The 25,885-nt window shown below is 42.5% G+C and overlaps 1 protein-coding gene across 3 annotated transcripts in view; it reads left to right on the forward strand.

Annotated features, from left to right (window-relative positions):
• The window catches only part of fibcd1a (fibrinogen C domain containing 1a), a 106,886-nt gene that overhangs the window by 38,368 nt on the left and 42,633 nt on the right, over positions 1-25,885 (forward strand). For all 3 annotated transcript variants that reach the window (XM_072681468.1, XM_072681466.1, XM_072681467.1), the window contains exons 4-6: positions 634-799; positions 1,120-1,256; positions 25,063-25,159. In XM_072681468.1, the coding sequence (XP_072537569.1) occupies positions 634-799; positions 1,120-1,256; positions 25,063-25,159 (400 nt within the window). The remainder of the gene's footprint in view (positions 1-633; positions 800-1,119; positions 1,257-25,062; positions 25,160-25,885) is intronic.

The raw sequence follows: 25,885 nt of genomic DNA on the forward strand, positions 1-25,885 counted from the left end.
ATACAGAAGAGTACAGAACACAGAACTGTAGTAAATTTGGCATTAAATTTAGAGTACAGTTTGCAAGAACTGACTGTAAATTACACAGCAATATAACATACATAGGGCAGTGGTGGCTAAGCAGTTACAGCTCCTGGCTGTTGATGACAGGGTTGTGGGTTCGATACCCGGGCTCGGCAAGCTGCCACTGCTGGGCCCTCAAGCAAGGCCCTTCACCCTCTCTGCTCCCCGGGTGCTGGAATTGGCTGCCCACTGCTCTGGGTGCGTGAGTGCTCACTGCCCCTAATTCACTGATGTGTGTGTGTGTGTTCACTACCACAGATGGGTCAAATGTTGAGGACACATTTCGCTGTACATTGTACAGTGACAAATACGTGCACCTTTACCTTTATACATAATAACATAGCTCAACATGCCTTAAACAGAGTAATTGTAAATATTTACTGTAAAATTACAGCAGTTGTCTACAGTGTGGTAAACACAGCTGTTTGACTGTTCTTGATGGTGTTATCAAAGGGAAACCAGCAGCCCTAAAAGGATGCCTAGTTGCTCTTTGCTTTTGTCCTTGAGTTATTCTTCATTCTCTCTCTCTCTCTTTCTCTCCCTGTTTTCCCCCTCTGTCTCTCGCTCCAGCTGTTGTCGGAGAGCCAGATCAACATGGTGAAGGTTGTGAACTCGGTGAGCGATGCTCTCAACTCCATGCAGAAGGAAACCGGCAACACAAAGGGGCGCCTGAAGGCAGATCTCCAGAGGGCTCCGATCCGCAGCATCCGGCCCAAGGGCTGCGCCAACGGAGAGGGTAAAGAAGCTCCTCATTACCCCAACATCTCCAACTGGTCAGCCAGTCATAATGAGCCCTACAGTGGATTCAGTCTCTCTGTAGACGACCGTTCCACTGGCCCCTCTCTGCGGGCTCCAGAAGTCAGTGGCAGAGGCACACTGAGATGCTACTGCTTCGGCTGCATGTGCAAGATGACATGTCGAGTCTGCTGTATTTAAAAAAAGTCTTATTCTCTCACCTCGGATGCTCTAACAGGGAGGAAAGTGCAGTGTGGAGCTGTTAATGTGGATGATGCTGATGATGTTGGCATGTCCTGCTTTGTGTTTTTTTTTTCACAGGCTCCCGACCGAGAGACTGCAGTGACATCTACGCCAGTGGACAGCGGGAAGACGGGATTTACTCTGTGTTTCCCACACATTTCCCCGCAGGCTTCCAGGTTTACTGTGACATGACCACTGATGGAGGTGGCTGGACGGTGAGTGGCTGCTTGAGAACGTTTGTCACGTCGGTAGTTGTTTAGACTCAGTCTCAGAGGAACTCCTGTATTTTAATGTTTTTGTATTTTATTGTCCCTAGACTAACACACTTGAGTCAGCACATGAAGGGCATGATAATTATTTTGATAATTAGCTTTTTACTGCAGGGAAGACGCATTAAACTGTCCAGGGTTTTGTAAGGACAGGGATTGAGAACTGCCCTCTTTTAGCACGGAACATTTTAGTTTGTGTGTATAATTACATATTAAGGACTGTGCTATATGAATCTACACATAATACATAACATAGGTTTAAATAGTACTATTTGCGCTGTAGAACAGTAACATGTCATGACGCTGTATACATACAGAACGTAAAGCTGTTTTATGTGCTAAATCTGATTTCACTGAATGGATACACATAAATAACTAATGGTGACTCACTCCATTAGGCAGTTATACATGAAATGCTGGCACCCACACACTTTAACAACACATACACAGAGCACACACACACACAGACCTCTATAGACAACGACAAATGCCCAAATACACACATACATGTACATCTTTGATCACCTACACACACCTTTCACAGTTAAAGCAAAAACCCTTGCAGACTAAAACACATCAAGACTCACACAGCGTGTAAGACCTTGAAGCAGTCACACAAAGAGTGAGTGAATGAGTCTATTCTTTGGTATCATTCCTTCATTCATCAAACATACATGAAAGGACGTAGCGTTGCCGTCGGATAACACTTTCTTTCCCAAACATTAATTATTTCCATTGTTATCTTAAAAGCAATTTAAATTTGTGATCCCCTGTGTTAAACAGCAATCACACACAAGCCCACTTGATTGCTTTTTATCAGCATGTTTTTTTAAGCTGTCAAGCTTTCATGAGTCGATTCTTGTATCCTTTTATTTATTTTCCCAAGCCATTATTTATTCATAGTTCAGTGAATTAACAGACTCGTTTTAAAAGCCGCCCTGTTGGGGTGGGGTGTCAGAAACTGGAGCAGTTCACTCAGGGTTACAGCGGACAGATAAATGAAGGCCGAGGCATGACCCTGCTGAATATCAGAAGACTTTAAATTCTGTCTCAGTGGAGAATATTATATAGAAAGTTTTTTAAGTATTTTTTGGAATGTCATGCTGTTTTACTTTTGCAGATACGGTGAAGGGCTTTAGTTTCTGAACCTTTTCGCTGTCTCCTGTATTTCTAAAATCCTTCATCTCTACACCAGAAAGAGCCACAGTCAGGGATTTCCAAACAGCAGTGTGGCAGCCCTGCCGGCGAATTTTCAAAAATATGAAAAAACAAACAGAGAGGGCGAGTTTGAAAATATTGCATTTCTGAAACTTATAGATAGAGCTGTGAAACCAACACAACAAATTAGGATTTAATTTTATTTCATCATATTTCTGTTATCGAAGGCATGCAGTTTTAGCAGATGAAAAGGTGACATTATTGCATTTGGAAGATGATGCACCTAAAAGTAGGGGATAATCGAATTCTTCTCTCTAACACATTCTCTCTTTACACATTCTCATATTGATGAACCATGTGAGGTGTGTACTGGAAATGTAGGGTCTTCAGGCAGATTTCGTATTTGTTTAAGTCTGTTGGGGTTTAGGTTCTGTATCACATGAAGGAAGCGCTGGTTGTTGCCGTTTCAGAACAGGAGATATTTTACAGCTCTGTTCGTGTGGATTACAAAATACTAACACCTGCAAGAGGCGGCATGGTACATAGTCAGTCAGGAGGTGGGATTAGATAGTAATTATCATTTCTACTGAGGTTTTTAATGGCTTCGGTGGTGCGTTAGCTGGTTTGTGAAACCGGTAAACCAAAATGGAGGAGCATTTATACTGCTGATTTCTGGCCCTGTTTGCAGCCACACCCATTTGACAAAGTGATGTGAAATGCAAAAAACGTGTGACCAGGGCTTTACACAATCTTCATCGACAGCACCGCAAGGCACCCAAAGCCTTATGCTGGCAAGTCTTTGTCAGTGTAAGGCTGTTGAAACTGAAAAGGGATTCAGCAGACTTGTGTGAGATCTGCTCAGCCTTATTCAGACGTTGGGCATTTTGATTAAGTTGCTTCATCTGCTTTAAAGAAGGATAAGACTCTGAGGGCACACTGTCGTTTGCTTGTGATTGGCCGTGGCCTGTGTTGCAGGGGGATGAAAGATAATGAGATAACCAAGAGCAGTTTCTAATTTCAACATTTCAACTGTGCAAAAGCAAACTAGGCAGGGCGTCCCGGCATGGCCTCTTCGCTCTAGGAGTGATCCTAGGCTGTCAGAAAACATATTTTCTTTATTTGCCCACTCTGTCGCATCTGAAAAGGGGACTCAGTGATTGCAGTCAAAGCTGCTTTGCGCGTTGAGAGCATTAGCTTAGCGAACTTTCTTCCCCTCATGAGCACGTCGCCAGCAGTGGGAGCCTGAAGAGGAAGAATGGAGCTGTTATGGGGAATTAATAGTTGCAGTGCCTCTATTCATCATCTCTGGCCTCCAGCAGTTTTTCTGACGAGGATGCGGGGCTTGCTGGCGCTAGAGAGGAGCAGGCTGGGTTCAGTCAACTCAGAGGAGGAGAGTGGGTAGAGCTGAGCAAGTCAAGGAAGGGGATGGGAGTGGTTTTGGCAGGAGAGAGGAGGTGAAAATTGTTGAGGTGAGAGCGGGAGGGAGTGGGATTTTTCTCACTCTCTGATGTGCACATGCTGCAGCTCTCACGGCCTCGTTTATCAGACGCATACAAATGAACTGCCCTCATACTGTTTTCCTTTAGCCCCTCGCTTAAGTTCTCTCCTGTTACTTGATTAATTTCAATTTTCTCCCCTCTGCATTTTCATTTCAGCGTCTGGCATACGAAGAGAGAAAAGAGAGAGAGGGTGGGCGGCAAGATGGGAAGCAAGAGAGAGATACAGAGGGAGAAAGAGAGAGAAAGGCAAAAGCTTTGGGGTGTGAGAGAGAGGGAAAGGGAGAAGGAGACAGGGACAGAGATAAATGATAAAGAAAAAGAGAGGGAGACGGACCGGAAGGAGAGAGATGCTGGTAGAGAGAGCGAGAAATAAATAAAGGTAGAGAAAGAAAAGGAAAAGGTGAGATAGAGACATCTGATTAAGGCCATCAGAAGGAAATAGAGAGGTTAGAGTGAGAGACGGGGAGAAGGAAAGAAAGAAAGGGCTGGCAAGAGAGAGAGAGAAGGGTACAGTGAGAGGGGAAAGCGAAAATCAGGACGGAAGAAAGGGAAGAAGAGAGAAAGGGAGGGTGGAGAGAGAACAAATAAAAGATGGAGAAAGAGATATTTTGATAGAGAGAAAAAAGAGAGCAAGAAAAGGGAGACAGGAGAGACAGGCACAGAAAGAAGGAGAGAAATGGCACTAAAAGGAGAAAAATAAGGGGTGAGAGAGTAAGGGAAAGAGTGAAGATGACGACAGAAAGAATAAATAAGAAAAAAGAGAGAAAGGAAAGATTAGAGAGCGAGAAAGAAAACAGGATAGAGGCATGGACAGACAGAAAGATAGAGAGCAATAGACAGAGAGAGGGGAGAGATGGATTGAGAAGGTGAGAGATTGGGAGAAGCAGAGGAATAGAGGAAAAAACAAGAAGGTAAGATGGAGAGAGGGCTAAAAGCAGAGGGAGAGCGACAAAGAAAGAGCAATTATGAATGAGAGACAACAGGAAGTGAGGAGGAGAGAAAGAGAGAGAGCGAGAGAGAGACAGCATGAGGAATACATGCAGACAGACATGCGTACACTCAGAATCTGTCAGACAGAGGGACAGCAGGCTGGAGCGAGGAAAACAGACCTAGAGAAATGACTTATGGGAGGATAAGGTGGAAAACACATCAGAGCATCTCTGCAATTTGGAGCAGATATTTCATCTGTGCCATAATCAGATGTATTTAACATCTGGAAGGCAGCTGTGGCTGTCAGGCATGTCTGGATAATCTCCCTGTTCGAGCTCTGTCTGTACACAGGTGCAGTCTTTGAAAAGCGAGTCCCCAAAACTCTACAGCCTGCAATACTCTTGTGGATCAACAAGCACTGCGAAGCTGTGGCGCGAGAAGCGCATGCTCTCCAGTAGCGGTGGGTTGTGTATTAGCTTTGGCTTAAAGAGCTCTTTTATGTAAGCTTTATCTTCAAGGCCTTTTCCTCATTCACCCTCATTCATCCTCCTGCTCATCAGAAAAGAGCACAACATGCTCACCACTCAGCATAGACCTGTGTCACTGTCTACAAACTGTGCACGGAAGGCTCAAATTGTCTGTTTTTGGCTTTTTTTAAGCCACAGAGACAGAGAAGGAGCAGGAGCAAAGTGGTGACACCAGAGCGGTCCAGGGTCCAGCCATCGTCAGAGAGCGCAATCTTCGGGCTCTGTTTGCATAGGCTGCAGTGGGACGGCAGGGCGTTTGAAAGGATTTGCACTTCACGTCGGTTGCTCAGTGGCAGGGCATCGCCTCAGCTGTGCGGTGCGATGGCACAAGCTCCAGGAGATTCTTTCACACACTGACACACTGCGTTTGCGTCAGGTTCGCGCCTCTGCTGAGCCTGGCTAATAGCGCGGCCGACTCCTGCTGCACTGCGGGACGGCAACGCTGACATTTGGAGCTTCAAAGCTCATTTAACACTGAGGGTCACACACTGTTTCCCTCTCACTCGCCCTCTGGCGTTTTCTAAGAACTTCTGATTACTTTATACTTCAGTGCATTGGTTTGTTTTTACGTTTTTCTTTTCCTCCTATAGTTGGACTTAGCTTGGGCTAAACGTAAGACAAAAATACCAAGTGTCAGAGCCTCAGGCCAAATAAAACTTCAGCTGTTGTACATCACAAATGCCTATATTTATCAAAAGAGACACTCTGCGGACAACGAATAAGAAGTAAAGCCCAATGTTCAAAAATAGAAAATCAGATTTGGTCAACCTCCAAAAAAAGAAAAAAATCTTACCCTCAAAAGAATCTTGGAAATCTTGTCCTTCTCAGCCTATGAAGGAGCCATACACTGACCAAGTACACTGCTAAAAGTATAAGATCCTTGGGGAACTTTTGGATATTCTTTAATTTGAAACTTTCCAGGAACTTTTTAATTCGCTTTAATGAACCTTCAAGAAAAAGGTTTTTGAAAGAAAAAGGTTCCTTGAATGTTCCTTAAGAGGTTCCTCCACACTTCCAAACTGAAGAATACCCAAAAGTTCCTCAAGGATCCTATACTTTTAACAGTGTAGTGGTTAAATTGAAATATTCTAAGAAAACCCCATAAAATGACTACAATACATGACAGTGAAAAAAAACACTAGTGCAGTTTTAGAGAGGGACAGTGGGAGAATATCCATCCTTTTATGATTTTATACCAGATCGTTTTGAGGGTTGTGGGATGGTTTATTATCATCATCACATTAGGCTGTTGTGACACTCTACAGCTGTTAAATTACACGTTTTACAGCTCTAGAATGGTGCAACTGTCTAATCGCTTATTCACACCAAGTCTGACGTGTATTTTGCCATCTTTGCTATTTTAGTGTCTGTGCCAACTTTGCTATGTATGAACTCCGTAACTCATAAATTTTCACTCACTGTTGTTCTCAGCTCCCTGTCTGCTTTTGCTCTCTTTTACTTCCCTCCTCTGCACGAGTGCTCATTAGCATGGAAAGCTACAGTTTGTGGTTCTTTGTGGACATGAGCAGATTAGGATGCACCTTAACAAACTTGTAAAGTACTGACCGTCATTCTCCAGCCTTTCAGCTGCGCTCCGCCACATATTTTCTAAATCTAAGTTTTTTTTATAGTCAGCGTGTCGCCCATTATATAAACTTTTGTGTTCGGCTACGAACATGATGAGCTGTTCTGCTGCCACCTGAATGCTCATTTGTTTGGTCTGCAACCATGACAACCAAGCTCTGATTGGTCAGCCTGATTTGAGCGCATCTGTAAATCGCTGAAAATATAGCAGGCTCTAATTGAAAAATGTATGCATCGTTCCAGTCCATCAGTTTTGGACTTTGAAACACATCATTAATTCATGCACGTTCGTTCTTTTTAACTTGGCATTCATTTTTTCACCCATAAAAACCTGACTCATGTGAACGGGCCTTCAACTGCCTGCTTGTCAAGAGACACAAGCTCGTAAGTTTAAAATTCTATCAACACCACAGACCTGCATAGTCAGGAGTCTGAGATTAGGAAGGTCTTGCCCATATGACCACCTACAGATGGTAATAAACAGTAAACAAATTGAGGGGGATTGACACTAACTAAACAAATTGTGGAATTAGGAGAGCCTTTGAGTTAAGTTAGCTCAAAAATTCCCTGCAATCGCTGACTTTATCACTGTATGTTGATCTTACTGTACAGGTTTTACACTGTAGGCTACTGCTGACCAATGTTCTTGTTCTTCCCCCTCCTCCGCTTGTCAGACGAAATCTGCTCTCCTGATTTAATGTGAAAGGTTTGCTTTTCAAAATTTCCATTAGTCCTTTTTCATGAAATGGATACAATGTAAAGGGCAGCTGGCTTTTTTCCGGTCCTGTCCAAAAAAAAAAAAGAAAGGTACAAGCTTTCCTATAGCAGCAGTAAAAGCTACTTGTGGTGTAATAATGAGCAGGTGGAGATGATGGAAGCAGAACCGGCGGTACCTCAGCAGCAAAAGTTTCGTGCTCTTAGAAAATCTGGCTTCAGCTGAGTTCTACACACAACTTTAGAGGGGCAGGCGTCATCTGAGCTGGCCCGGCTACAAGAGTCTCTCTGAAAGATAGCCTGACACGGACTGCAATCAAAGCATCGGAGTGGAAATTGCAGCGGCGCTAGTGTCTTACCTGTTTGGAAAAAAGAAAGACATGGCAGGGAAACGAAATATATCAATCTAGTTTCAATTTAGTTTGAACCTGGGTAGTTTTTTACGCTTCCTGCCTCCATTAAAGGCTGTCTCTGAGTTCCGTCCGCTCTCCTGTCGTCGTCCCCAAGTCCTTTCCTGGCCCTTCGGTAATTGCTGTATTTTTCTGCACTCAAAACTGTGGGACACGGCTCAGCGGACGGGGCGAAAAAAAAAACGGGGGTCCATTTTTGATGGTGGAGCTTAAAAGGTGATGAGAGATAAAAGTAACATTAATACGAGAGCCAGGAGAAGTCCTGGAGTATCTTTCCTCTTCTTTTTCCGTCTCCACAGTTTGAATTTTACATGACCGCTAAAGGTCTAAAGCTCTAACGATTCTTGGAGTTGCTCTATTTATATTCTCAGAGCTAGCGCTGCGAGCGTGTGGCTTAAGGTTTGGTTTAAAATGACGGAACTCTGCATACCTAAGCAGGCAGTCCTGCCATTGATCTCGCAGAAAGTAATGATTTTCCGCAATTACAGACGGGATAAAACCGTATAGCCGGCTTTTTAATGACGGGAGGAAAAAAGAATGACATTCACGCGGCGCAGTTGCTTTGGCAACTGCATGAGCGACCCAAACAGAGTCCACCCACAAATCAATTTTTTATTATTAATATTATCGTTTTGATTTGGTAAAAGGATGAGAGCCAAATGTATGCTTTATTTATATCAGGCCGCTGCACAACTGAAAGTAAAGTGCCTCTGCTGAAATATTTAGCTCTTCTGTAAAGCGAATCGTACAAATGCCTGGTCAGAAGTATGATTGCGTGCACTTTGTGTAGTGTTTCTGGAGTAGAAGTGGTAAGCAGACTCTCAAAGTGCCCTTGAGTTTGAAAGCTCCTTGGCTTTCTTTTCAAACCCGGAACATCTCTCCATGGGAGTTTGCGCTTTCATAATGTTTGTGAATAACGCCTGCGTATATTTCACAACAACAAGCTTTGTTTCCCAAGAAGAGCACGCTCTGCTCTTTCATCTACTCAATAAAACTGCAGGCCTCGAGGACATTATTGCTGTCCAACTCCATTATCTATCACTGGCTCCAGTTTCCTGCCGTCACCTTTTTACGGCATCATTAATCCCACAAGACATTAAGGACTGAGCTATTTGCATAAATCCAAGAGGAGGGACAATAACAATGTACAGAGCTGTAAATGGCTCCTGACTCCATTTCTGAAACATTAAGCTCGTCTCTTCAAGCTGTGCTTGAATTTTTTTTTTTAAGGTGTTTTTTCCCACTTCCTGTGCATGGAAACATGGTCGTTTGTTGCCCAGTATGCACGTGTGTTGCCATAAACTTAGACTTTAGTATGAAGTGAGTTTCTGTTTCCCTGAGTACTTCTAATGTAAGATGACATGAAAATACCGAATTCTTAGATGTAGATTTAAGGGGGAGGGCAGAGGGGGCCATATCTTCTTTAATGTTTGAGGGGCAGAAATTGTCCCGCATAATAATCAGCTGTCCACACGTTCCCACTTTGCTTGTGGTTCAAGCTCAAGTTCAAGTTCAGGTTTATTTATTTAGTGCCGTTAATGGACGACATTACAAAGGAGCTTTTACAGAGAACCAGGTCCAAGCACTAAGTAAGCAAGCCAGTGGCAGGAAGAAACCATGGGAGGAACCAAGACTCAAAAGAGGAACCCATCCCCCTATGGTTGACACCAAACAGCAGTGTGTTGAGATTGCTTTTGGTTGCTAAACTTGACCAAAAATGAGCATTTGTAAACAACTAAAGTGTATTATATTTGGTTTAATCCATATTTACAGCTGTATTTCCCATCGTGTTTACACCCCTGCATACAAAAGACTAATGCAGTTCCAGCAGTTGGCCTTTCTGAGGCAACTGCACTTTTTTCTAATGTTCAGGACTGCTCAGAGGAGAAAAGTATTCTAATAAAGATTTACCTTTAATTTCATTTATGTCTTGTAGACACGATTAATCCTGTTGTGAGATTAGAGCATTTTCATCTGTTGTTTTGAAAATTTGGCTCCAGAGAAACCATATAGTTTTCTCATATTGGTCTCACTTTTGTAGGTCAGACTGATCTCACCTCAGTCTCAGCTGAATACTATTCATTTAAGAAAAGTGTCTCTGACCCTAAAAGAAATGAAAACAGGCTTTTTTGATTGAATATTTTTTTACTACAGTGAAAACAAGTATTTTCTTGTATGTACAATGTCTCCCTTTTGAAAATAAGTTGCATTAATAATTAATAACTATTTTATTATGATGCATCTGATGATTATTTTCTAAATAGTGAGAAAATAATTTTGAAAATTGTGAGAGATTTGTGGGATTCTTTTGCATTTTAAATTAGGTTGCATTTGTTTTTCCAATGTCGTATGAAAATCATCAATTTTCATAATATGGTATACCTAACTATGGAAGACCACTGCAACACTGTCTCAGATATTTCTCAGACGTCATTTTCAGAGCAGAAGGAGACTTTGTGTCCTTCTCATTTGTCTCCAGAACCCCCTACAGTTAATGTAACGGCTGATATTGATCCCCTCTTTCTTGTTAATGGAGAAAGATCTCAGAAACCAGTGAAAGAATATTGAGATCTGCTTTATTTCTCTTCAGACAAAGATTAGAAAAGACGTTTTTGCTTTGAGTGACCAGAAGGTTTACATAGAGGTAAATTTGGCAGACTACCTGCTGTAGCTCTCCCTGGATTAAAACAGACAGCTTGTAAAGTTGTAGACCATAGGCTTTTTAAGGGGTTAAAGTGTCCGGTTGTGTCTCACTCTAAAAGCCTTCCATTTGATAAAGTACATAAAGTGCTGCTCTATCACTGCCATTGCATATCTCTCTCTCTCTCTCTCGCTGTCAAAAACACACATGTGTGTATTGGTGTAATGGCTTCACTGATCTCTATTAGAGATCTGTGTCTGTGAACTCCTACAAGGGGAAAATACTTTTAAATGAAAGCAGTGCTTTTATGATAATGAAGTGCATGTGACGAGCCTCAAGTTTCCATTGCATTCTGCTGCCATTTATTTATCCTATCTTAATATAGTTAATAAAAAAAGTCAGTTACAGCACTGTGGAGCTGCAGTTTGCTGCTCTGCAGGGAGCTGCCCAGAGCGACATGGCATGCCCCCACGGCAAAAGTTTAAACTGTACTGAACGTTGACCATGTGCAGGACTGACCTTCAAACGTGCAGCAAATGACAGCAGGCTATTTTCTGGAATCCTGTCACTGTGGACTATTAGGATATCAAAACCTCAAGGAATTTTTGAATGAGAAACGAATCAGTTAAAACATCTGTTTGCTGTGTTTGTTTGAATTCCTCTGATGAGTGTTTTGATGCTATGACCTCTGCCGCCTTTGCCGCTGTGCCACTTGCAAATGCGGCTTAATAATTAGTAGAAAATTGAAATGTTATGAAAATAACAGTGTGAAATTCTAAACTCTGAATTTCTGAAATATATTGGTAAACTAAGCTAAAGTAGGTAGTTAGATGGTCTCATAGCCATCAGCAATTGACAGTATTAATGGTGTGGTGTAGAAGGGAGGACTTTTCAAAAAACAAAACAAAAAAATGGTCTCCCTTCTCCAGTATCCCATTTTAGCATGGCAGGTAATGTGGTAGTGATTTTATATGTGTATAAAATTAAGCAGCTAGTCATGCAATCTGTCTTTACACACATCAGTGAAAGTATGAGTGGTACTAAAGAGCTGAATTCGCTGAATTCCAGCATGGTACTGTAGTAGGAGGGCAGTGATAGTTTCTCCCTCCTAGGTTAACTATGAGGGGTATTATTGAAAAGAGTGCAAGGGTTTAAACACCACAGCAACTCAGCCACAAGGTGTCAGACCACATAAAGTTACAGAGGGGGTCACGAGTGCTGAGGAGCATAGTGAATAAAAGCCTGCAATTCTCTGCTGACTGCAGAGCTCCAAACCTGCTGTTAGAGCTGCAAAGGGGGATCAACTCCATATTAATGCCTGTGGATTTAGAATGGGTGGTCATAAAAACTTTTCCAGTTGTAATGCATAGGCGTCCCAGTATGTTTGTCCATGCAGTGTATTACTTGTCGCTGTCACACAAAAGATTTCTGTATCCAAAATGGCAATTTTACAGGAGAGGGATTTTATCTCTGTCATTTTGGATCTCTATTGGTCCATTTATCTTTATAGACTATATTTGTGTATAGTCTTTAAAAGGTTCTTTACAATCAGATATCTGTGTTCCAAATATGGTTTCTTATGGAAGCAAAAGTGGTTCTTATAATGGCATCGTTCAAAGAACACCTTTTTTATTATATATATATATATATATATATATATATATATATATATATATATATATATATATATATCCACAAGGACAAAATCATTTAAGGCTTCGCTCGAGAAGGCCTTCCCTGTACAGAAAGATGCAGCACAACTTTTTAAAACAACAGTTAAAAAGAGCTGCCTTCCATTTCCCCCAGGACTGTACTTTCGGTATGTAAAGCATATTTAGACAGATATGTCTAAGCTTATATGTGGATTGTGTTTTGTGTGTGTCCAAGCCTAATTGTCACTGAAATAAACTAAAGTAAACATTTCACACAATATTTCTCAGAATATAAATTGCACCAACTAAACATTTTGTCTAAATGTCATTAGAAGATGCACTCTACTCCAAAGTAGACACGCTAAGGCTTTTTTTTATTACTAATGAATAATTAGAGAAGAAGAACTCAAAAAATATGACTCAAGGGCTATATTTGCGTTAGTGACTCACTCCATCTAAAATCATATCTTGATTCAATGTCCTGAACAAATTCAAGAGCAATACAGCACTCTTTATATAGCTCTCATGATTAATGTAACTCCTAGAACAGGGGCAAGCTTGTGTTAACCTTGAGACTTAAAGGGCAGAGCTGTGTAAGCCAGAACCGTTCACTGTGCCTTAAAGACAAAGTAGCCCAACTCTGTGACCTAGTCTTCAGGTGTGTACTAATAACGACAGTGGAAAGAGCTATCAAAAGCCTGGGGAAACCATGCTCGAGTACGCCAGAGTTCAGCTGCTATAATTACGGCTGGCCTTACGCGGTTTATCTTCCGAGAGCCCGCCGCGGCCATTTATTTGACGAATGTAGCTGTAGAGTGTTAAGTGTCCTGTGAAAAAGTGGCGGGGAGACCCAGCTGGTATCTGCAAAGTCGTCCGCCCCAGATGCTATCTGTGTAATCCTCGATAGCGCGACTGGCTTTTATTGATTTGCTGGTGGAGGAACTGCGAATGTCCAGTGCCACAATTCAATTTGAAGCGCATTAGCGGGTGTTAAATTGCTGATGGGCTGCAGATGGTCCCAATGATTTTGACTGGGCACTTTTTCCCTGCTCTGATTTAATTGCACACTCTGCATATTACATGATTAATGAGTATTTACAAAATTATGCTAAGGGCGTATTAACCCCAGAGTCACGTGTTTGCCGTGTACTTCTCCGAGTCTTATGGCTGCAAAGCTCTCTAAATGTCATCCTGAATTAGAAATCATGCAGGGTAATGGATGGCAGATTAAATCTGCTTCATAATAGTAGTAATAACTGTTCAGCATTTGCACTTTCGTCCCTCTGCAGCTTTGCCGTAATGAATGGTCTGAGGGCTGAGAGAAAGACAGCAGGGGTGGAGTGTAATGCATAAGCTTTTTGGCAAAGAGCTTGGACATGGAGCCATTGTATAGGCCAGATAAACTTGTTTCGTAAGGTGAAAGGAAATAAGCCTGTACGAGTCTCTGTGAGATGGAATTCTTCATCCTGGGTTTCAAGTCCTCATGTCAGTGGCCTGCTTCACTTCAAAGTATGCTATCTACAGGAGCCTGCTCTGGATTAAGAGCCTGAGTTGATTAGGTGTGAAATGGCTCAGCAGCCTATGAAAGCCCATCCCTTTGAAGTGACTGCGCGCTGTCCGGACAGCATTGTGTGTTTAGACCAATGCGGTTCTCTCAGAATGGAAGACAATAAGCGCAAGAATGCTGAATTCATCATGACTTGGAGAGCATCTGGAATGCCAGGAGAAAACGGAAGGTTGGAAGGTTGATGTGCACCACCTTCTTTTTTTATGGCCGTAAAAAAAGACGTGAACGTGCCGTTCAGGGTTGAACGATTGAAAGGTTTCGGTGAATGAAACCTGAAATTGAAATTTGCGAATGGTTTCAATTAGCCTGGCTGTCTATGAGATGGTCTCAGTGTGACCTGTCTTTTTTCAAGGTCAGGAGAGCCTTCTTCAGAGATACTCTTCAGGGTGAAAATGTCTTTAAATCAATATTCCTCTTGTCTACTAGTAGCGCTTATTCCAGTGCATTGAAGGGTAGTTTGAAAGCCTAGCTACAGGCGTTGTATACAATAGCACAAATAGCCTCTTTTTTGAGCTTTATAATCACATACTATATTTCGAATGTTTTTGGGCATCCGTTCATGCTACCTAAAGTTGCTTCCATTGCTGGCACAGATGTAAAGTGACGAGTAGGTGTCCTAATACTTTTGTCCATGTAGAGTCCAATTCTGAGTGTAAATGAGAGCGTACAATCTGCTTCTTGCCTCTGTTTCCTCCCTGCCATCTCTCTATTTCTGGCTGCCTGCCCCATTTGATCACTTGTGTTCACAGCCAGGACGAGACATCCCAAATGAATGTTGGCATGCTGCAGTCACTTGGTCGGGATTCAGTGCTGTCTGGCCGCTGTGACGCAGTTAGCACAAGCTGGCTGATCATCACCTCCCTGACCAATGGCAGCTCTCGACAGGGCCCTTAAGCAGACAGTGCCTCTGAGCAGGTTATGCTGCACATTAAGGCTTTTACTGTAATAATGGGATTACACGGGTGTTCATTTGTGGAGTTAAGAGGAGCAGCTCTTCACAGGTGGTTGAGATGGCTTCGAGCCTCTTCTTTCCACCTATTTAAACAGCATGGTCCTATAATCCCAAGAGCTTAACACTGTAACCTCTTAAAGCAAAGCAAGGATCAGGATCACCAGCAACCTGTGACACAGATGGCCCTCTTAAGAAATAAATGACCTCACATGTCCTTAATGGACTGTTGTTCATGTTCTACTATGCTAATGCTCCACATAACAGGACCTTCAGATGCAGTAATGGCCTGAAAAAGGTCTGAAATGGCACAGTCATTTGATTTGCTGCATAAAGCGCAACATTTCTTTGTCTATTTGTGTTCTGTGTGGAAGTAAAACGAACACAGGAACAGGGGAAAGCAGCAGTTGGGCTAACAACATAATTTGTTGGACAGAATGAAATGGTTTTGAGGAATAAGACAGTCTTCATTTCTCCTCCTTTGCAATTTATTGCACCGTTCACGGTCAAAGGCAGGAAAAGGAAAATGCTCTTCATTCAGAATATACATGAATCTGTTTATCTGGCTCTTTCTCTCCCACATTCTCTCTCTCTCTCTCTCTCTATCCATATCCCTTTGCAGCAAATTACTGAGGGTCAGAGAGCTGCAGAGGAGGGTCTTGGAGACATTGTGGATCCCATCTGTCTCTCTGGAAAGTTAAAAGCTTTGTTTTCGAAATGCCTTCGTTGATGGAGGTGGGCAATTTGCACCGTGAGGGGAACGAGGGAGAGGCAGTAAATTGGAAAGAAAACAAGGGCTTTAAAGCAATACCTTCAGTCCCACTTCTTCCTGTCCCCTTTTCTGACCACATCTGTACTGCTCAGAGTCGCCAGATTTCAGGGGGCATGAAAACTCAGCGTCTTCCCCCTGTCCAGTTAATGGAGTGGTCTGATTACTGGAGCTTCTGATCGCGGAGGCTTTCAGCTCACTGGGAGACAATAGCAGCTTACGATCGAGTCAGACAGGACACAGCTGCAGTGCTTTGGGCGTGCTCCCTCCTCCTCAATCACTTCCTCATTCCTCTCTCCTCGGGTGTGCTTCTGACCCCCGACTCGCCGCGGAGACGCGGAGGAGGTGGAGGAAGCCATCGAGTCGAGTTGATTGACATCCCTCAGGGAGCGTGTTGACGAGCGCGCCCTGCCCTCCGAGCGGATGGGCTCTGTTGCCTGTCAGGGTGACAGGAGGAGGCCATGTTTGTTGGCTCGAGATGTCCTCTCCTCTTCCAGCCCAGCAGATTGTTATCTTCAGACTGCTGTGCCCTCCCAGCTACGGGAGGAGCCTGCTGGGGAATACGAGGCAACAACATGATTTGATTTCTGTTATTTTTTGCAGCAGAACCTGTTTTTTTTTCCTTCCTTTCTTTCTTTTCTTTTTTTCCTCTGCTCACAGCTATATGAAACCAAGCCTGCCATTGCCCAATAACTCCCCAGTGAAATGAAGAGCACACCTCTGCTGCAGCTACACACAGACGCAGACTCACAGACATGCTCTCATAAACACACATTCGTGCAGCTTGTAGAGACGCATTATTTACTCTGCTTTTTCATGCTCAGTTGATGTAGCATGGTTCTCCAAGCTCAAGGTCGAAACTTTGCTGGATTTGTGTTCTTGCGAGAATATTTTTAGATGCTTCTTCTTTTCATGGAGACAAATTTCATGTGGTTATTCGAGTTCAAGATCAGGTTTATTTATATAGTGATTTTTAAGCCACATTAAGTTGCATTTCTATCTTTAAATATCAGCTTTAAATTCATTGAGATGCTCCACTGGCTTGTGACTAGTGTCTCTGTCGTTGGTACTCCAGGCTCTGCGCACTCCAAGCTGCACAATGTAACTTTGGAGAAGTGGGCTGGGCAACTGCATGATGACGTAACCCGAGTCTTATTTTTGTAAAATCCTGAATTACTCTATATTACTCTACTGCCGCAGTCCATAGGCTTCTTTCACTCTTAGTAAGATTCTGTATCTCACAAAAAGTCCAAATGCATGTAAGCCTGCCCTTCTTGAGGGGTGGATCAGAGCTTGAATTATACATCTTGACTGTATGGAGACCCAGGAGCAAGAAATACCAATTCTTGCATAAAGCTGTTTTAACAGCAGACATTGGGTGTTTTATCAGTAGCAAGAAGAATGGACTTGTGTTCTTGGGTTACCTTGTGGAGAGAACACCTGTTGAGAAGTGGTGTGCACTTGCTATTGCACAATACAATGAGGCTAGCCTAGCCGATAATCTGGACCATTTTAGGACCAATTTGCTGTTCTTGACATTTGCAAAAAGTGATCGTAAACAATGACCTTCCCAGGTATCCTGTAGAGTGTGGTGCCTGAAAAACTGTCAAACCAACCAAGCTTCAAGTACAGCTCGGCTTGACCCGCCATACCTTAAGATCCACAGAACACAAGCGTCCAGGCTTTTTTTCTGTCCTGCACCAAAGTGGTGGGGCTAACTAGCTGAGGTTCTTGAGTAAACAGTAAATGACTTTTGTAGGTCACTTGTTAGTTTGTGCAGAAGAAGTTAGAAGTTAACCTATAGCTATGTCTTCACCTTATGTGTGCAATGCTTATAAAGCTATATGTGTGTATTCACCGCAAGCTCACATTGCAGCTTGCAAGCCCTGGTGGCCTTTTTTTTTACAGCCATGGTTTCATCCATTCTTTTCTTTTTATTGGCCTTTTCTGAGCAAAAAACACTCACCACTAGCATTGCAATGGTTTCTCTGTCATCTGCTATGCTTATTACAGTTTGCGAAAAACTCCCATCTGTTCTCAAAATATAGAATCTCCCATGAGGTTTTGAGGATCGGAGCTGTCGGTTGGGTTTGCATAATTTTAAAGTGTGTGGTGTTTCATTTAGGGCAAAATGTGTAGTGTGGGGGCTTTGATGGCTAACAGCGATCAAAGGTAGAAATTCTATGAAAAAAGATTATTATGTGTGGGGTCTCTCACATTTTCACATCGGTTAAGATGTTACAAATCCTGGAATGTTGGGCCCGGCATAAGGCTACCTCAAGGAGCGTATACAAGCCTAATAAACAATTGTTGTTTGTATCAGATAAAAGAAAAAATAGTTATTACTTTACTACCCATTTCTTGTCTCATTTTTTAAAAGCAGAACCAGGTTCGCTGTTTGTTCTTCTTCTATTGGGCTGATGGCTGTTGGCAGACCAACGCGGGGTGCATTACCGCACCGTTTTAAGTGGCACCATTTATTTAACACAAGAACTAAAAAACTGATAATTGTGGGTCTGCTCAGCATCTTCTGCCATCGGATCAGTGCTGAATTTGCAATGAAGACTGGGTATTTCCATTCCTTCTTATTAGCAAGTCACCAACCAATGCATATTTGGTTTTCAGGGTGAAAAAAGAACACATCTGAGAACTTACTCAGACTGAAAATAGTTCTTTTGTGTATTGGCATGCACCTTGGACAGTGGAGGACGACGTCAGACAAGAACACGAGGACGGTGGAACACATAAGAATGCAGATTTGAGAAACGACTATTGACACAAAGCAGATTTACAAAGATCCAGGTCTGAGCCCCAAGTGAGCAAGCAAGTGGTGACAGTGGCCAGTAAAGGAAAGAAGAAACTTTCAGAAGAACCGAGTCTAATTCTCCACAGAATTGTTCAGATTAGACCATTAAAACTAGAGATTAACATTAGGCGTCGTATCAGGGGGGATGGAGATCAGCATCATTTTTGTATGAGTCTACGGAGGGGGATGAGTGAAACATTGTGGCTTGGCTGGAGGGTAAATGACATGCAGGTGACCCTGTGATGGTAGAGCATTCTGAGGATGCTCGGTTGTGAATGTTTCAACGGGCTGTAGTAAACAGCTCTCTGGCCATTCATTATCCATGGAGATGCACCACACTCGTAAACCCTCTTACTGTTCCCAGGCAAACCAGCCAATAAGACACCTGTATGGTCACCTGGCAGAGTCATGCACTGCTGAAGCACTGAGCAATGTAGTGCGGGTCCAGCAGTTTGGGAACAGATACGACAGCAGCCTTCACACACTGTGGAGTTACTGTGTGCAAACTGGTGGAACTGTCAGGCGACTGGGGACAGAATACAATGAGGACTGAGTGCGACTCAGCTAAGAGAGAACATATGAACAGTACATGGTTGAAAATCTGAACGCCTTATTTTTCATGTAGCAATAGAAATACAGCCTTTATCATTGAGTAATATGTAATATTGCAGAAGATAATAGATATAACAGATTATCATATCTGGTTGCATAGTTCTCTAACTCGTAGCCTCTCTATTTGTGTAAAATCCTGTATTACTCTATATTACTCTACTGCTGCAGTCCATAGGCTTCTTTCACTTTCAGTAAGATTCTGTATCTCACAAAAGTCCAAATGCATGTAAGCTTGCCCTTCTTGAGGGGTGGATCAGAGCTCGAATTATACATCTTGACTGTATGGAGACCCAGGAGCAAGAAATACCAATTCTTGCATAAAGCTGTTTTAACAGCAGACATTGGGTGTTTTATCAGTAGCAAGAAGAATGGACTTGTGTTCTTAGGTTACCTTGTGGAGAGAACACCTATTGAGATGTGGTGTGCACTTGCTATTGCACAATACACAGTGAGCCTAACCTAGCCAATAATCTGGACCATTTTAGGACCAATTTGCTGTTCTTGACAATTGCAAAAAGTGATCATAAACAATGACCTTCCCAGGTATCCTGTAGAGTGGGGTGTCTGAAAGACTGTCATCTAATGAGAGCCGAGCTGAAGGGAACTCGTCAGTTTGTGCGGAAGAAGTTAGAAGTTAACCTATAGCTGTATTACAGATAATCATATCTGGTTGCATAGTTTAACAGTCTCTTTTTTCATTGTTTGGCCATGTTTAGCCATTCACCACTGCCTGAACTACATTACTATTGTTATACATGTATTTAGAATCAGTTCAGCATTGCTGATAAATTGCTTTCGGGCCCCACCCACAGTGTTAATAATGCAAAACCAGATGTTATCTGAACCACTCTTGGATATTCCGTGAACATTAAATCATATGAATTCAAACAGTGACAATTATAAGACAGAGAGAATTAACCCTTAAAGAGTGCAGTCCCACCAGTGTGATCAGAATGACGAATAGCCCACAGCTCTACAGTGCGTTACTGCCACTGCCCTACAGCTTAGTTAAGGCCTACTTGAAACCCCCCAGCCACACCATTCTCACCACAGCGGACGCTTGTGTGTGCCCAGTGACCTTTGTTTTTTTTTTGAAAACCAAAATACGATCACCCTAATGAACAGTACAATTATAGAATCATGCCAAATACTCCCTCCAGGGTTTCCACGTATCCTGGAAATGTAAAGAAATTTAAAGGAAATGTATTCATTCAGTCATGGAAACTTCTGGAAAATGAGGATATTTACCTGTTGAGTTCCTGATGCCCTGTTTATTGAAGCATGTGATTCTGTTCTGTCATGTGGACAGATAGCCTACACTGGTGTTATGTCTCACAGTGTATTCGTTTACTCATTATACAAATTATTGTCAAAAATGAATAGCGCATTTCGGAACTTCTTAACACACTTCATATCTAGCCTAAGTCTAAGCTATATTCAGTGTATCTACTTGACACTTGCTTCCAGCTTTGTTCTCACATTTGGTAAAAAAAACAAAGGATTTACAGTGGGATTGTAGATTGTAGATGCCTTGTAAGTGTAAATGCCAGGTAAGTGTAAATGATTCTCAGTTGAAAGGAACACTACATCTAACTCTTATCCTAACCTTATCCGTTCCCCATTTAGGGTTAGGTTTAGGGTCAGATTCCCCAAAGAATCATTTACATTCGACTCAGGGTTCAGATGGATTTAATGAATATTCAGTTTAATGTTAGTTGAATGTTAGATGAGTATCTATGAGGCATCTATAATGGACCATCCAAATAAAGAGACCAAACGTATGAGGCTTTTAATACACATTTAATGTATGAAAGTCATGGAATATGTCCTGAAAAAGTCCTGGAACATTTTTTGTCCCTCTGAAAGGAGTTCAGCATGACTTGTGGCTTCAATGTAAAATGTCACTAGGGAGCAAGGGTTTGCCGTCGTCCTTTAATATTTAACACAATTCTCGTCTTCTTCTTCTTCATCTTTCATGCTTTCCCACATTGCCAGAAAGTAAAGCGATGGTGCTAATAGGAGGGAAGTTCAGGCTTTAGAGCAATTATTCATTCCCACCCTCTCACAGGAGGGTTTCCATTTTTGTTAACCCTGCCCCCTCCGGCTGCTCCGTCTGCTGCCACAAATCAAAAAGCACTTAATTAACAGATAACCGGGCGAGTCTTAAAGTTTACTTTCCGCTCCCAGCTGATGGCCGGGGCAGCAGAGAGCGCAGCTGAAGGCCACGGAGCTGTTAAGCTCGCTCTGCACACACTTGCTATGCTGTACACACACGTAGCAAAGCCAAGCCTTCTACAGCGATCGCGCTGTCTAATAACAGTTTGTAGCATGTGGAACAAGGTCATTCCTCTGTGTTGTGCCTGCAGACAAAGTGGGCCGTCGTGCATGGCAAAGCGGTGTAATCTGGAGCTGAGGCTCATCTGGGCTGAAGGACTAGTGTCTGCTATTGTGTACTCTGTTGGCAGTGGACATTCATTATAGCTGGAGAAATTGCTTTGGGGACACACTGTGTGAAGACAGGCTCAACTGAAACAGATGTACGCCGGGCACGAAGGGAGGCGGAGGGAGCATGCGCCACACATTTACCCCCACTGGATCTAATGCTATTATAACGTATTTCTCTCTTTTTGTGCACCCAGCATATGGGACGATACAGTCAGCAGTTTTGCCGCAAAGTTATTACAAGTGCCCCATAGCCATACCCATCAATCATGGCCAATTTCTCATCTATCTATCTTAGGAGTTCCCAGATATGCCAGTCCAAAATGTAAAAATGGAGAAACGTTTTCTTTTCTTTTCTTTTTTTTTTAATTTACAATCTAAGTGCTTTTTAAATTGAAGCCAGTCCGCAGAACCCTGGTGGGAATATTCATATCCATTCTTATGAAATATTAATTGAAACACAAGAATTTCCTTGTATTTTAATTACCTATTTTATACTCTAGATACAATAAAGATTTGGAGCGCTTGCTGCTGAAAGGTGACTCGGTGAGCAGTTACAGAGATTATGGTGAATAATTAAAATCTCTTTGGTTGTTTTGTGGATTGGAGGAGGAACTAGAGAGAGAGAGAAAGCGAGAGAGAGAGATTTATTCAGAGTCGAGAGCCTCAGCCATTAATTTTTTAATGCGGCCCAAAGCACCTGTGTGGAGTGTTGGCATGTTTTATTGAGAGAATCGCTGTTTTTTTCCAAGATCTTCTGCCCGAAAGGTCCAGCTCACGGGCCTCCCTGTAGGATCTGGGTTATACTCTACGCATCCTTGCAAATAAAGCCGCCTTCAGTTAGCCACTGATAAACGACCCTAATGAGCTCCTGCCGAAGCCCAGACAGTGAGCACTTTCACAAGCTTTCCTTTGAAATAAATGTCAGGTGACAAGGAGGCTACAGATCCTTGACACCACGCGCAAACGGAGACAATGTCATTATTTCTAATTCAGGCCGGAGGATGTTCCTCCATCATTGCGGATTCGTTCTTGTCTAGTTTGGGGAGGAAGAGGAGTGGCGTGTGGGATGTGTCCCCCAAGGCATTTGTGCCTGTGTGTGTTCTCTTCTTGGCAAGAGCTGCTGAGCGCATGAGGAGGGCGCTGTTCTTGGCTCATTTACATTGATGGCCAGGCTTTGCCTTTGCTGGCATTTTCAGCAGCCATTGATCCACTGCCTGCCTGATTAATCTTCTATAACGGGATCAGCAGTCAATTAGTGTCTGAATTTCACTTTGAATTCTGTCCATGCTTCACCTTCCCACCGACCGTTTGCCTGCGAGGGCCAGGAACTTTCCCTGTTTATCATTTATAGCACGCCTGCCAAATATTTGCCACCACTATATTTACTCGTTCCTCCACTCCTCCTTCTGGGATTAGGTGTGATCTCACCGGAGTGGCCGGAATATCACTTAATGTGGAGTTGTCTTTTTGTTGTAGCAATGCCACCTAGTCTGTTCTAAATGTAGCTGTGTGTCCAGAACCACACTTTCCAGGCAGCCCCTCTGAGAATTAATATGTGGCACAGGCAGAGGGCACACCTGGAGGCGAGCAAGGACCGGAGCTAGCTAGCACGAGGCTGGATCGGTTTTCTGAGGATTCAGCGGTTATGAGAGAGGAACAAGAGAGAGGGCTGATGGAGGATAATGACAGATGGTGCTTTGGTCTCCTCTCCACATAATGGTCATGTGCGGTCTGAGTGTCAGAAGGGAGAGCTCAGATGCTCTCAGGCCAGACAGATTCTGGTTTCACTCAAGTCAAATACTGCTTAAATAAACATGGGCTATCTCACTGTGTAATGTCAGGTAGCGTCAGTGGGTACAGCATTAGTAATTGCACCAATGTCATCTATTTGGAGACCAGTGTGCTATGTTATTAATAATCGCTCTTATGATCATAACAGAATATTATGACCACCCCTGATTTGGAATGAACTCAGCCCCATTTACAATAAAGGAGCAGTTTGTCGTTCTATAATTCCGGACTGTACACAGGAGCAGGTATTATTTGGGTGGTTGGTCATTCTCAGCACTGCAGTGGTATTGACATGGTGGTTGTGTGTTAGTGTGTGTGTAGCGCTGGTTCGAGTAGGTCAGACACAACGAGTGGCGCTGCTATGTTGTGGTCGAGTTCCTTCCAAACCAGGGGTGGTCATAATATTCTAATACTGTATGACTGTGTATATACAGCTGCAGGCAAAAGTTTGGAAACCCTTGGCCAAATGACACATTTTGTTATATTTTGTTATATAGTGTCTGTACCTAGTCAAACATTCAGCTAATCCTAATGCACTGTTACTCTGTCTCTCATGAATGTGGCCTTGGACACTGTACAGAATCAGTGCTTTCTAACATCCTCTTTGGCATAAATCACAGCTTGCAAATGTTTTTTGTAGAAACTAAAAGTCTAAAACTAAAAGAATTCCTGTAGTTGGACTTTTTTCCCACTCGTCTTTGCAAAGGGCCTCTGAGATATTCTTGGGCCATCTTGTATGTACAGAGCATTTAAGGTCAAGCCACAAATTGTCAATGATATTATTGTAAAAGGACTGTGTAGGGCATTTAAAAAAGCTTGTTTTGTAGCATTTTCCTGTTTTCAGCTTCAGCCTTTCAATAAATGCTTTGACATTTGCATTCAGGATTTGCTGGTATTTTGGTAAATTTGCTAGTAATTTCTGGTAATCCACTCTTTCCTCCACCCCTGCAATATTGCCAATGCCACTGGCAGCAACACAACCCCAAACAATGATAGATCCACCCCATGCTTCACAGTTGGCATGGTGTTCTCTTCATAAAATACACTTCCTTTTTTTCTCCAAACCCACCTCTGCTGACTGTGGAAAGAAAGTACTTTTTATACTTCATCAGTCCACAGCACATGTTTCCAACACTTGTCTTGTCTGGATGTTCTGTAGCAAAGGTTTTGATATGAGGTTGCATGTAAAGCTAGATTTTTTGGTTTGTGCAAGCAACCACCACTCTCAACTTAGAAAAACCTTCCTGCAGGTTCTTGGCAGTTTGATTTGCCTTTCTTACCTGCATACCTGATGAGATCTTACCAGCATACACAATCCAGGCAGTTGATTAGAGGTCATTGTTGTTGAGTGTTAGCACAGTGTGTGAGTAGTCTGTATCACTTGGAAGTTTGATTCAGCTTACAGGTTCTAACTACAATTGGTGAACTGCATCAGGCATGTTTTGTTAATCAATCCTGTCAAAATATCTGAGCCTTTGCAACATTTAGGGTGTCCAGACTTTTGCACAAGCCAATGCTTTGTAGTTTTGATATTATTACGAAGCTTAAATAATAATAATATTAGTTTTATTAATAATTATTAATTACTATTAATTATTAATAGTCATATGTGCATTTGTATATCTGGACTCATGTTGCGATGGCAGCAGCCTTCTTGAGATCAGAGTGGCAATTTTATTTTCTTCCGATGTCTCCCAGGTGATCCAGCGCAGAGAGGATGGCTCCATAAACTTCTACAGGGACTGGGCTGCTTATCGCGAGGGCTTTGGCAAGATCACAGGGGAACATTGGCTCGGTAAGCTCTCCTTTCATGCTAGCCAGCAAGAAATACTGTACAGAGAAATACAGAGAGGCCCAGTTTAGCTTCAGTCCAGTTGCAAGTATGAGAGCTATGTGCGGGCAGCTGGCGAGCATTATCCACAATCAAGTATATACAATTAAGGGCTATAACTGTCCATCAATTTTTTTGTCTTTTTTGGCACTTAATTTGAGCCTTATCATTTACATTCGCTTTCGTGGTGGCAATGATGATGATGATGTGCATTTTAAACATGCTTGTTCTATTTGGGCAAACCAGATTAGCAGTGATTCCTGAGTAAATGGAGAAATTATTGCTGTTCTCAAAAATGACTGTTGATGATAAGTGTAATTTACTGAAGAGAGATTAACTGCAATTAGTGTCCTTGAATTGCCGTAAAGACACACAAAAGCTCGCTGAGTAGATTTTCCACCTCCCCACTGGGCAGCTAACAGTATTTTGATGTTGATAATTGCTCCAAATTCATACCTGTCGGCATTCATCTGGGAGAATTACACTGATTTTTCCAGCCACTGAAAAACACATTTAAAACAATGTGAATTCAGTCTTTTTAACATGGACACACATGGTGTCCTAGCAGCTTCCAAATAGGACTTTATTCAAATTCACCTCAGTTTTAAACATGCATTTATTCTTCACTGAATCATTATCCTGTGCCAATGTTTAACTTGCCTTGCTTTTGTTAAAGAGAGACATTTTGGT

The sequence above is a fragment of the Salminus brasiliensis genome, chromosome 6, assembly GCF_030463535.1.
Source record: "Salminus brasiliensis chromosome 6, fSalBra1.hap2, whole genome shotgun sequence".
NCBI classification, from domain to species: domain Eukaryota; kingdom Metazoa; phylum Chordata; class Actinopteri; order Characiformes; family Bryconidae; genus Salminus; species Salminus brasiliensis.